The 14094-nt window shown below is 41.9% G+C and overlaps 1 protein-coding gene across 2 annotated transcripts; it reads left to right on the top strand.

The window, feature by feature from the left end:
- Window positions 1–1909: 1909 nt before the first annotated feature.
- Window positions 1910–12409, top strand: rab3db (RAB3D, member RAS oncogene family, b). Of its 2 annotated transcripts, XM_029508326.1 has the most exons (6): window positions 1910–2282; window positions 3824–3950; window positions 5522–5758; window positions 9490–9608; window positions 10194–10318; window positions 10443–12409. In XM_029508326.1, the coding sequence occupies exons 2-6, from the start codon at window positions 3903–3905 to the stop codon at window positions 10628–10630; spliced, it is 717 nt and encodes a 238-aa protein (XP_029364186.1). In that variant the 5' UTR covers window positions 1910–2282; window positions 3824–3902; the 3' UTR covers window positions 10631–12409. The 2 variants fall into 2 exon arrangements, with proteins under 2 accessions (XP_029364186.1, XP_029364187.1); XM_029508327.1 differs by lacking the exon at window positions 3824–3950 and having other exon boundaries at window positions 1915–2282.
- Window positions 12410–14094: the final 1685 nt, after the last annotated feature.

Raw genomic sequence — 14094 nt, 5'->3', positions numbered from 1 at the left:
CACATGGCAAAGCCCGTTGTGAATTCTACAACTGTCACGAACCGTCAGCTTCTTATCTTGAAACAGCTTTTAAAATGTGCAAAAGACAAACAAAACGGTTGTTGTTTTGAAATCTAAGAAATAATAAATTTGTTCTTTCAATTTGTTCTTCAAATTTGTTAAATTTGTTCTGCTAATGACACCCCAATAGCAAGAGTGCAACTGGTTGCAATCTGAACATTTGGCTTGAGGAAAAGCTTGCTCGTCACCATCAAAATGTTTTTGTACAATCAGAGGTTGGAATTGGGTTTTTTTTTTTTTTTCTTTTCAGAAAGAAATCTTCTTTTTCTTTGTTTACAAGAACTCGAATTGTTGGTGCAGTTTCCTTCCCTGTATTGGATTACAGAGATGACGTTCACAGGTCGGCAGACAGTTCCACATTCAAGTTGCCAGATTCAGTGTATCGCTCTGAGTTAAGATTCATCACCGGAGATAGCTGCGGAATTTGCTGTATTTTAACAAAAATGGGCCTGCTCTATAACTGAGGAGGAACTAACATTTATTCTTAATTATTCATAGGGCTATTTTACAAAAGCTGCAGAGTTAGGAATACTGCTCTGGCAACAACAGGTTGGTGAGCAATCAGAAGAGAGGACCTGAATAGTGACCGTCAAGTTGTGACATCATAAAGTTGGTCCTGACAGCCAAGGGTTTAATGTCTCTAAGGACAGCGTGCTTTGATACTTAAAAGTATTTTATACTAGGCCTACTTTATAATCAGAGAAGGCACGCAGGCGACACTCTGTGCAATATGAGACCTTTAAAGTTTACCTTATTACATCATCAGTTAATTTCCAGGTTGCTGATCGACTTATATTTATTATAACTGTCAGTGAATTTTTGTTTTTTGGTTTTTTTATCAGTTGTTATGATCATGCAGTGTTTTTTAAGTCTGTCCGGTGATATAGACCTTCTTCTGGTGGCCTCTGAATTGATTTTAGTTGTCTGTATTGCTTGGACATCAGTACTTTGGTACCATTGACACTCAGAGTTCTTCCAGTGTGTTTTCCAAAGTTTTGCAGAAATACAAAAATAAAAAGGAATATCATAAGTTTGCTACAACAAGCTCAGGTCCCCTGTAGAGTATCTGCAGGGGGACAAACCAGGTTGACCTCATGTTACCTCCGGTCAAAGCCCAATATGATAATGTGTGGATATTGTACAAAGAAATATGATGATTGTAAACGCTCAGTGCCCAGCCATCTGCCCTCAAGCTTTGAACAAAAGGTTTCAAAGGTGGAGTTTAACTCCGTGTAGGGGGAGCTTTAACTAGAGAAAGCTTTACTCTGTGATGGGGGGGGGGGGTTTAACTAGAGAAAGCTTTACTCTGTGATGGGGGGGGGGAGCTTTAACTAGAGAAAGCTTTACTCTGTGATGGGGGGGGCTTTAACTAGAGAAAGCTTTACTCTGTGATGGGGGGGGGGCTTTAACTAGAGAAGGCTTTACTCTGTGTAGGGGGAGCTTTAACTAGAGAAAGCTTTACTCTGTGATGGGGGGGGGGGCTTTAACTAGAGAAAGCTTTACTCTGTGATGGGGGGGGGGGCTTTAACTAGAGAAAGCTTTACTCTGTGTAGGGGGAGCTTTAACTAGAGAAAGCTTTACTCTGTGATGGGGGGGGAGCTTTAACTAGAGAAAGCTTTACTCTGTGATGGGGGGGGAGCTTTAACTAGAGAAAGCTTTACTCAGTGTAGGGGGAGCTTTAACTAGAGAAAGCTTTACTCTGTGATGGGGGGGGGAGCTTTAACTACAGAAAGCTTTACTCAGTGATAGGGGGAGCTTTAACTAGAGAAAGCTTTACTCAGTGTAGGGGGAGCTTTAACTAGAGAAAGCTTTACTCAGTGTAGGGGGAGCTTTAACTAGAGAAAGCTTTACTCTGTGATGGGGGGGGGGCTTTAACTAGAGAAAGCTTTACTCAGTGTAGGGGGAGCTTTAACTACAGAAAGCTTTACTCAGTGATAGGGGGAGCTTTAACTAGAGAAAGCTTTACTCAGTGTAGGGGAAGCTCCGGCCTCAGTCTGCACCGACACACCTTTACCGGATCAGGGAGCCGTTCCAGTCCGGACTGCCCAAACAGGCAGGAGGAGCTGCAGAGGAAGGAAAGCCCGTCGGCTGCTGCTGCTGCTGCTGCCGGAGCAGGAAGGATATTCCAGCTCAGCACCGTTTCGCGGCCATCTCGGTGTCGGACGGAAGATCCCAGAGTCAAAAGGGAACCGAGTGGGACGTTTGCTCTCTTCCGCAAGGAGGTAAGTTACTCCAAGTTTGAATGCAGTGTTTGTTTTGGTTTTGTTAGTTGCTTTTCCTGGCCCACATTTCCTTTCTGTTCATGGACACCGTCAGCCCGGGTCCATCACAGCTGTTCTCGCAGGTGTATCTTCATGGTTGTGTTGTAAGCTGCCCCCTTCTACTGCCCTAATATGTTTCCTTTAACTGGGGTATTATCTGTGTGTGTGGATAAATATGGACAATCTACAGATGAACTGCTGGAGGCAAATAAAGTTTTCTGAATCGGAATCTGCTCCTCTTCGTCCCACTGCTAAAACATGTGTTTTTTTGGCATCGAATATGAAAACAGCAAACAAACAAACACACAAACAAACAAAAACAAAAGCAACAGCCTGACAGCTGCCCGCCAATCAATGCCGGTCGTCTCCTGTGGGTCAGGCAGACCTGCAGCTCCTGGCTCAGCAAACAGTGCCAGCTGGCCGGCATCAAACCCGCTCACCACTATGGCCTGTATTTGTTTTAGAGGAGATAATGGTGCTCCTGGGTGTCATAAAGGAGCTCCTCCGCTCTGCAGGCTTCCTTATCAGTCACAGTCTGATCTGTCCAGGCTGTTTTGTTTGTTAGACTGAGATGTTTGAATGGGCCGCCCAGCATTATTAGTAGAGTCAGTTGTGCTGATTTGAATATTTGAATATATCTCGTGCCTTTTTCAGGAATTTACATACTGTGAGAGAAGCTGACACCACAGAATGAAGCTACGAGGCTCTGTACCATTCAGAGAGAGTGGAAGATAATTTGGTAAATGTTCCTCTCACTAAACAAGGCCAGTTTGCCTGCAGACATCCTGAGCCGCACAGTAAACATGAAGGCATGTGACTGGCTTTATTTCAGCCTTAAAGCTAATCTGACGGGGGAAAAAAATTACTTTTTTTGTGGGTGGGTCCACACTATGAGATCTATATGTGCACTAAGATGTACCTCGGAGCCCAAATGGAACACAGGCATCATGTGACTTTGGATTTCGCAGCCAATTCAACCAGTTTGGAAAGATTAATAGACCTGAAAGTTTCCATTTGAATCTGGGTTTTTATGTAACGCCAGAGAACAGTTTTGTGGGTGGTATTGTGATTGTAGTGTATGCACTAGGCTTCACGTTCAGTGGTAATATTAAGTTGTGAAAGAGTGTTGTGTTATTTTCCCAATGTCTGTAACCTGGAGTTTCATTGCGACACCACTCATCGCACAAAGCCTGCAGCTGGCAGCTGCTGGGTTGGGAGTTTTAAAGGTTTTCATCATTGTTCGGTTTTCAACAAGTGTCTTACTGCGTTGTCATCACAACACACACACATTTATTTATTTATTTATTTATATATATATAACCACCCTATCACTGTACAGCTGGGGAGCAGGGGTTATCACACACTAGCACCTTAACTTAACTAAGGTGAATGTAAACATGAAAATACACAGTAAATTATACAACCAAGCTTCTCTAATTTCTCAATAATCCTCCTCTCCTCCACCCCACCCCGTCCTGCTGTGGAAACCTTCATCTGCCTAGTTAAAAACTGAGAGAACTGACTGCCTTCACCACTAATGGGTCTTGCTGGCAGCTGAGTCCAAGTCCCATCTCCACGGAGATGAGTCTCAGCAGAGAGAGGGAGGGCAGAGCTGCACAGATTGATCAGGTGTGTGTGTGTTTAGAGGGATAAACATGGACAGCTCTCTGCTCTCCTTTTCACACCCAAAGCTATGTGTCTGTCCTCTCTCCTCCCACTGTTTGGATGACTGACACTAAAAGGCTTGATAGCATGTAATCTCATACCTGTCCCCAGGACAGATAAGATGGATACTTAAAGTGAAGCAGAGAGAACAGCTTCCCATAATTTGTGAGCAGCTCTAAACCTCAACTCAGAGCTACCTTTTCTCATCTCGATTAAAAACCTTTTAATAGATTAGAGTTGGATTTCACCAACATCAAGCCAAGCTTGTACTGACTGATTGATTCTGTATCTGAAACAGTTTGATAAATGGGTGAGAGCCATGACATTATTAATCAGTAGACCCTTGTTCCATATGGGATCAGTGAGCCAAACACTGATCATAACATCAGGCTAGGTAGCATTTCTCCATGTTCCTCTCTCATCATCTCTTATGTCTTTCCTCTTTCTGTCAAATTAAAGAAATTGCTGGAAAGCTGCTGTAATCAATGTGTCTATATAATCACTGGACATTGTTTTAGTTTACTGTTACCGCTTTGAAGTTTTTTAATTTTAGATTGTAGCACAAAAGAGTTTAAAACATTTAGCAGTTAAGGAGAAAGAGATCTTCCTCAGAAGCTGGTGGAAACTAAAGCACAGCCTAAAACGATGATGTCTTAGACTCTTCATAAACATGACTCCAAATGAAACATCTGCTGCATGTTTCAATTTATAACTGTTCATCAGATAAACCTATAATTTCATAATCACACCAGTGCTGGCTTAATGATAACAAATTAGCTGCTGATCTTGAAATATTAAAAAAAAAAAAAAAAAGTATGTTGCAGTTTCTACAGTGTGGATTTGCTTCTTCTCTCTTTCCTGTCACTGCTAACTGAATATGTAAGGTTTTACACCACACCTGGCCAGACACATCAGGACATACAGTTTACATTAACAGGCTGTAAAATGAAAAAACAAAACTGCGCCATAAAAAACTTGCACCACTCCCAAGAGTACTATCTTTATGTTTATCTTAAAAATTATATAGTGTTTCATACATCATCCATGAGATGGAATCAACTCATCATCCAGGGTCATGGGAATCCCATAAAGTGCAGCTAATCCACATAGAACGTGATTGTTTCATGTTGCAGTTTGATGAGACTGTTGGAACTAAAGGCCGCTAATATAACCATTTCTTACCTATGCCACCTTTTTACCGGATATAACACTTTTATGTGCATGGTGGTAATTCAGTTTCCTCACAGCAGACATTTGGCACATCATGCAGCCCTGAGTGAGACACTTAGTAACCAGTGGCTCTTTGGCCTTTCTCTACCCATCATGCTGGAGGGGAGCTAAATGTTTGGCTTGTATCTACATGCCATGCATACAAATAATAGGCATCACCTCACTGAAACTTACTATTGAGGTTATATGAAGGTGCTGTGAGATGCTGTGTAAAGCTTCCGCAGATAGTTAGTGGACTTTTGAGTCCGGATTGGTTGAGCCCTTATTTATTCTATCTGGCATTTTCTCCACTTGTCGCTCTCCAGATGGCATCAAATGACTCGCGGCTCCAGCAGCAGCCCTCTCAGAAGGATGCTGCCGACCAGAACTTTGATTACATGTTCAAACTGCTGATCATCGGCAACAGCAGCGTGGGAAAAACCTCCTTCCTGTTCCGCTACGCTGACGACTCCTTCACCTCTGCCTTCGTTAGCACCGTGGGCATCGACTTCAAGGTCAAAACTGTCTTCCGCAATGACAAGAGGATCAAGCTGCAGATCTGGGTGAGTGGATTTAAGATGTGACGCGTTGCGGTTCCCTAAAGTGTCTTTTGTAAAATCAAAAACAACAGCTTTTTCTTACTGCCAAACTGCAGCCACAGTTTCTGTTGATTATTTACTGTCTCTGTCTATGTCTGCTCTACAACCCTGTGTGAATTTTAATGTGGTGTTGTTCAAGAAAGTGGATGCTTCAGGCACTTTGCTTTAGCTCTTAAAGAGGAACGGTGCAGTAGAGAGAAGGCAAATAAAGGCCATGTGGAATAATTGTCGGCACCAGGACATCCCTTTCAGTCAGTGCTTCATCTGATAGAGGACTCAGCACAAGACCTTCAAATAGTCTCAGCCTGGACTGTAGGTTTGGCCATTGTGTAAGTTCGGCCGCTTAATTGTGCAAGTGTAAAAAGCACGACTTCCTCATGGTTTTCTTTGCTCATATCTGGCTCTGTCGTGTGATGACATACATGTAACACAAGACACCCTAGCCTGAGTAAAGGAGCAAAGTTGTCTGCAGCAGGTTTCTAGAGTTTGGTTTCTATTTGATTCCACAAAGCACACAGAGATCAATGGATGATTGATTCTATTTGATGAAGTGAAAAGTGTTCTCTAATTTCTCTTTGTAAAAAGCATTTGAGGTGGGCCTACGAAGTGTTAATGTTCTATGCAAGAGACAGTGAGAACCGGTCTTGCATCAGATCTTCATTAGCTAATGAAACTGGCTCTAATACTCACACTTATTTTATCTGTGTGTTCTGTGTGCATTAACTCCTGAGGGAAACACTGTGCTCTTCAGCTGTTAAATGATCCATTGTGTTTTCAAGTCACTAATTGTTTCTGTCTTGTTTGGTCCTGTGCAGCTAGTCCACGGTGCGTTTTGGAATATTTTCTTCCTTTTTTTTGGCTAAAAGCAACTTTGAAGACAGAAGCAGGCATGAATTAGCACAGTAACAGCCATACAACCATTCAAATGGCAACTACACAAGCATAGCGAATGCTGATTGGCAGTCAGCGTTAAATCATCACCATTATTATTGATTATTAAAATGGAACGTCACAAATTACAGGTTTGTCTCAGCTCTGGCTTTGGGACTTATTTACTATTATGCCTGCTGTTAAAAAAAAAAAAACAAAACAAAAAAAAACCAAAGGGAGGGAGTGTAGTGAAAAAGCACAGACACATTTTTCCAGTGTTTTATTTGCAGTGTTTATCAATGACAGAGAACACAGTTGCTTCACAGCTTGTCTGGTGGGTCTGTGTTTGTTGTGACATCACAAAGTTACTGCACTCGATTGAACCTTTAAATCGATTCACAGTGTTACTATGGTAATTACCTGCAATACATTGTATTGCCTGTAAGATTGACATTGAAGTGTTGCTTTCTACAAGAGAGGATCTTTGAAACATCAGCTTTGCCGAGGTTTAGGGTCGAGTACCAGGACACTATAAGGAGCAGCAGCTGTTTAGATGTGGCTCAAGACGGATTTAGATTGAACCAAATCAATACTTGTGACAGACTCAATTACAAACTGTCCGCAGGTGTTCGTTGCAGCATCAAAAGGTGGAGCCTTAATTCTCCACCAATGCACTCACATCCTACCACTACATATTAAGTCCACTCAAACAGATGATTCATTTGAACCAACAATGTGCGAGCCACTGTGTGATACACAAACGGTGATCGAGATGAATCAGCAGCAGAGAAGCCCACACCAAAACACACACTCACTTACCTGACCAAACATGTGTCTCCATTAGATGACCTCAGCGTTAGTGGTGTACTGTAATCACTGTGTAATGTGTGTGATTCATCAGGGCTTTCAGAGGGTGGGCACACCGTGTGTGCCTGCTCTTGACTCACCTACTCATAGTTCTGTTGGACTACAAAGAGACCTGGTATTTCCTTAGGCCAGGAAATAGAGGAAGTTCCCTATCAGCGTCTGACAGAGACATAATGAAGATATACTGCAGTGCTACTGCAGAAGTGTATTTAAAGGGTGTGGGAACAGTGGGCATGTCCTGGCGGTTAAAACCAAGTTAGCCAAGTGAGAGATTTGACCTGGTCTTCAGACAAGGAGTATAGCTGATGATCCCATTCCAGCTGCGAGCCTCCCTTTTTGTGTCATGGAAACAGGCTAGCCTGATAACAAACCACATGGCCCTTATACAGCGAATGATGCATAGAGCATATGTGCAATGTGTTCACTCTATGTACACATATTGTTTACCTCCATTGCTTTTGTTGGGTGGAAATATGTCCTGATCAAACAAACACACCTTTAACACACTTCACATAAAGACATCTACACAGGCAGTGTATGGCACGGGCTCATATCCTGTGTGTGTGCGTGTGTCTCTCTCTTCCTGCTTTGTGTTAGCAGCTATCTTAAATACAGGTGACACATGTTTAGTGCTCATGGTTCCAGTGACGTCAGACTGTGTGACCGTGCAGGGGCCTGATCCTAATTTAAACCCCTCCACGTCCATCACCATACATATACACATGAGGGAGCAGCTTTTGTTTACTGGCTGGATTGATTATAGCAGCCCTGGAGACATTCTATTTGGTTAGATGTCCCATTACACTGCTAAATATTTGATCATCTCTGCACGGATGAGATAAAGATGGACCTGGAATATTTCACACTTAAACAAAGCCAACAAAGACAAAAAGCAGAGTCTGACAGTGGCATTGGAACAAATAATATATATACACGCACGCGCACACAGAGGCTGAGCAATTTCTTTTTCTCTGATAAAAGGTGCTCTGGAGCACACTGCCTCTGTCTTGTCCATTTTGTAAAGTGAGATGGATCGTTTAGGCTGACCACCCAGAGCAGTCCAGGCTGTAATGGAACATTCATAACCTTCAATGGCCTCTGGTTACCCGGGCAACTCACTCCTCCTCCTCCTCTTCACTGTGAGTGAAACATCAGCCAAACACAGAAACACAATGCAGATGAAGGACTCAGACTACCTGTTTGATCTTTCTGTTTTGAGCATCTTCTGCACTGTCTTGAGCGGCTGACTTTGACATCGCACACAGCCTACATTTGGATCAGGGGCGGGGTTCAAGAACAAACTGTGGCCACACCTTTTGTTATCTGTGTGTTTCGACTTGCTGGCTCGTTACATGATGCAACCCAGAAATCCCATTTGATGAGAAATGACTGTGGCAGGAACTCATCTGAATGCCATCTTCTCCTGGACTGTGTAGAGAGGAGCAAGTGGTACTTTGACGTGGCAGTGAAGCCACCTGCTCTATGTTGTCAGAAATAATCCCTATACACTACACAGTGTCCAGGATCTATGTTTTTATGTTTTCGGCCCATTACAAATGAAACCGGACATAAAACTTGAGATAAATCTGTCAATGCTTTTGACTACTCTTGAAATCCTTACTAACTTTTTAATCATAATAGCATTAGCTTAGGTAATATAACCACTCTGTAGTTTAGTCTGATGCAAAGATGTCTCTGAATGACACTTGGAGCATTGGAGTTCCCTATAACTGGAAGAACCTAAATGATGGCTTTGCCTGACATGTTCTGAGTTGCAGAAATAGTCCAAAGCTAAAGCAATACTCCCCCCTTGTGGTAAGTTATTGCTCCACAAATCATGTATGAATGACCATATGGGGATTATTTGTTTGTTTCATTATATAAGATATTGGAATATTGTATAAAGTGTATAAAGTGTGTGTGTGTGTGTGTGTGTGTGTGTGTGTGTGTGAATGCAGGATACAGCAGGGCAAGAGCGCTACCGTACCATCACCACGGCCTACTACAGAGGAGCCATGGGCTTCCTGCTCATGTATGATATCACTAACCAGGACTCGTTCAATGCAGTGCAGGACTGGTGAGTTGTCCTCTTTAAAAAGTTTGATCTGTCCACATCAACATCGACAGTTTATGTTTGAGAACTCACTGTGATTCTTATTTAGGATATCTCAAAAAGGTAATTATCTTCTCATCTGGATAGGCCCACTGTGTGTTCAGTTATGTAGGGCTGGCACATGAATTGATTCTTTGGCCTCTCATCTACATGGATAATTTATTTCTAGACTTTTTCCACCAGTATTTTATGATCATGGCACTTAGACTGTATATAAAAATCAACACTGACTCCAGGGCTGAGACGTAAAGACGATGCCGAAGACCATTAAATCTATATTCTAAATAATGACAATCAGGAGGTGATGCCACTGGTTGTAAAAATAAATAAATAAAAATTTTAATTTAAATGAATTCATTAGTAAAAAGTCCTATAGTATTGAAGACAATGAGAAAATGATCCTACTTCTCACTTGATGTATTACTTCAGTAAATATGCTCACAGCCTTTAGTTTCAAGTCTTCAATACAAATTTTTTTTAACGATTGCCCCGTTCATTCATCATCATCGAAAGCAATATAAACCGTACACCTCTGTGTCTGTGTTGCAGGGCGACACAGATCAAGACCTACTCATGGGACAATGCTCAGGTGATCCTTGTGGGGAACAAGTGTGACCTGGAGGATGACAGGCTTATACCCACAGAGGATGGCCAGCGATTGGCTGAGGAGCTTGGTAAAAACTCACAGAATTATCTGTTGTTTTTATTGTGTTCATGTATTTTTCAACGTGTCTGTTTGTCCACAGTAAATTAACCGAAATAGCATTAAACCACCTCTGTGCTCCTGCCTGCTCTAAGGTTTCCAGTTCTTCGAGACCAGCGCAAAGGACAACATCAATGTGAAGCAAGTGTTTGAGCGCCTAGTGGACATCATCTGTGACAAGATGAACGAGAGCATGGAAGGAGATGTCAACCTCGTATCTAATCATAGGAGCCAGGGCCTTAAAGACTCGCAAGCAGAAAACCAAGGGGGTTGTGCTTGCTAAATCTCTCCTCTTACCACACACACACACACACACACACACTGACAGTCCTGTGTGAAGAAGATCAACTCTTTCTCTTCTTCTGTGCTTGAACCATGAAAAGTGCCACACCTCTTCCTCTCTCTTCACTCCATCCACTGCCAGCTCTGCCTTGTCTGCTCATCACAGGACAAACCAAAGTACAGTTAGCTGAGATAATGGTCTACAGTGCTGTCAGACCCCCTCTCTGCTCCCCATGCCTGGCCTTCTGTCTTTTCCCTCACAGAGGTCCAATCTGCCTCTCTCTATCTCTGTGGGCCCATCAGGTCTGTGATGAGCTGATAGTTCAACAAAACCTGGCCCACGCTCTGTCTGTTAACCGCCTTGAACACTTAGCATTATGAACTTACTGCATTTAAAATACTTGTCAGATATTTGTGCAGACAGATTGAAGCCAGTAGTGTTAAGAATGATGGCGTCACAGACCGTGTATGGGTAATTTTGTGGGAGATGTATGCATATCATGTGCTTACCTTTCACTTTCCATTCAGCCTAACTCAGTTTTACAATGATGATAACATTTATTTCCTGACCTGAAACCAAAGGTCTTTTCTTGCCCCTAATTTCAGACAAATGTTTTATGCGTCATAAAAGACTGAAGGAGAGGAGCATGACTGGAACTGATCAAGTCAGATCTTTATCAAAGTCCTACTGGGCGTTGCAAATCTTAAAAATTTACATTTTGGGAAATGATTATTCACTTTATCGAGACTTGATGATGAGAAGTTTAACACCAATCTAATTTCTGCATATTGCATGTGAAACTAGAGGTAATACCTTAGCATTTGCTTTTTGTCTTTCTTTCTTTCTTTTTTTTTCTTTGGCAAATCCAATGACACATCATTTTAGCATTTAGTTAACTTTGGACTGAGCCATGCCAACCCTCTGTTTCCATCTGCTCACTATTGTTTCATATGTACCATACTGGCGTAAAACAGTTGTTGTTCATCTCATTCCCAAAATGATGAAATGTTTCTTAAAAACATTTTGTTTATTAAACGTTAAATAAATAGTAAATAAAATATGAATTCACTCAAGTCTTGAAATAATAACCCAGATGAATTCTATGCTGTGATATTCTGAATGATGGTGTCCTCATCCACCTCTTATGTTGAAATCATCTTGATAATGAAAAAAAAAAAAAAAAATCACTTTATATTTTGAATCCTAATGCCACCCTCACGCTGCTCTTTGCCTCTTTGTCTCAGCTTGTGGTTGATTGTAAATGTGAAACGTTGGCTCTGTCCCCTGCACAGTGTTCACTTGCTTGCATGAGGAAGTCGTATAACACTTATGACAAGCGCAGCATGTTTGTCACATGACCTGTCTGGTAGCTTGCCCTTGCTCCCCACTCTTTCTTCAGCACTTTCTTTCTCACACATGCATGCTTTTGTAATTAAACACACAACCATTCATATAGTTCTCCTAACTCCTAACACGGCAAAACGGATGGAATAGCAAAATATTATGTTTTATAAGTATTTTATAAGTATTTACAAAGCAGTGATTTCTCTTTTGTTTCTTACTGGCATAACCATTTTGTGCAAATGCAAGCAAGGTGTTTGTGAGGAACGGGGATCTCTGATAGGTTCATGCCTCAATTTTGCTGTGGCCACAACCAGGAAAAGCAAAGTGCTTGTCCAAAATGTTACTTTGAGGATTCTGTCACTTTATATCCCATGACTGTAAAATCATTGCTTGGTTAAAATGAATAAAGCCATGTTTTTTTTTCTCTCCATCGTACATTTGCCACTTGTTAAATGGTGCAGCTAATCACTTATATTGTTATTGTTATTGAAATCATTTATTATTGTGCGAGTTTGGATTGAGGAGATTTAAAATTTCTGGAAAGGGAAAAATCTAGAGAAGGACCTCTGTTTTGCCTTGGTCCATTAATTGTCATTAGCTGTGTCATTCCACATGCTGACTACTGACTGTCAGTTAGTATCAACCACAACTTCTACACCGTGATAGCAGCCTCACGTTGCCATGCCAAAGCTCATTGTCACGCTGCACAGACGTGGGATGGGCTGGGGGGGGGTTACAATGAGTGGCCAGTCCACTCCCTCCCATTGTGTTAGCCTGCGGACAGTTATCTCCCTGCCAGTGTGTGTTGCTGGAGAGGGACCAGTTTCACAGATGGTGGCTGTTACCTCATCTGCAATTGGATGCAGGTGTTTCACATAAGCAGGCTGGCGCTGAATCATAACACTACTTTTGTGTAACAATATTTGTGTAAAAGCACCGTGTTGTATTGCAGTCTATTTATGGAAGCATCGGAGCAGTATCAAATGTGACTTTCACCACATTGGCTGCTGATTGTGCACACTGGAAAAGTGCTTCGGTTGTACCTGGCACAACTGTCCTAATCTGCTGGATCTATGTTCTACTGACTGATGCTGAAGACATAGGTTTGTAGCATCTACAGTTAGTCTGGTATCTGTTCTTTCTTTTGTGTTTCTGGTCTCTATGTTTCTGACTGTTTTTTTTTTTTTTTTGTTTTTTTTTTTAATTAGATCAGATCACTGTATGTTCTGGATATGCTGGATGGAACCATTGTGGAAAAATTGCATCTAATAAACAAGTAAATCAAACATGTTGAAATGTGTAAATGAAAATAGAGAATATATTCATTGAAAAGGGGAGAGTGTAGTTACTAATAATTGATTTCAGTTGAAGTAAAGTGCCATCTTATCTTATCTCTGTTCATTCAGTCTTTGTGGTGACAGCAGCATCTTAAATGTAATTTATGACCATCCATCCTAAACTGACCCCAAACCATCAGGTCAGGGCTTTTTTCCTGTTTTATCTGAAGAACCAGAGAAACCGCACTCTGCCAGAGTACAATGCAGGTTTCCTCATCCTTCTCTTCCTGCACAGTCAGAATGAACCTACCTTCCCTGTGTGGGCCTCTGGAGGACCTAACCGATACTCTGCTACTGAAAAAGCCTACTGTGAAGTGTATTTAACTCAGATGGGTCCAGCCTGTCATCATCATCATCATCATCGTCGTCAAAGTCATGTGATTGAATGTAGGTTTTTAATTACATCAGCACCCATTTCGCGATGGGATCAGAGCGTCACCTACTCCGAGTGCTGCAAAGAAGCGCTAAATGGCATTCAAACGAACGGGGATGGGCCGCTACGCACCCAGGCCACTTATCATGGGTGCAGAAACTGGACTGTCTGCAGCTCTGATAATGCTGTTTAAACAGAGAAAACATGCGGGTGCAAAAAGTTGATAAGAAACCGTTTTGGTGTATTAGGTGTATTCGTACTGCACGGCCACTTGGACACATGCAGGGATTACACCGGCCCTGAGCCAATCATTCTAAATGATTAGATCAATCCATTTAGAATGGACATAATTAATAATAATAATATCTATCGCGCTCTTTCTCGCTCTCTGTGCGCTTTTACGCACGGTT

The sequence above is a fragment of the Echeneis naucrates genome, chromosome 8 (genome assembly GCF_900963305.1).
Source record: "Echeneis naucrates chromosome 8, fEcheNa1.1, whole genome shotgun sequence".
Classification (NCBI taxonomy): domain Eukaryota; kingdom Metazoa; phylum Chordata; class Actinopteri; order Carangiformes; family Echeneidae; genus Echeneis; species Echeneis naucrates.
This window is presented reverse-complemented; position numbering and strand designations above follow the sequence as displayed.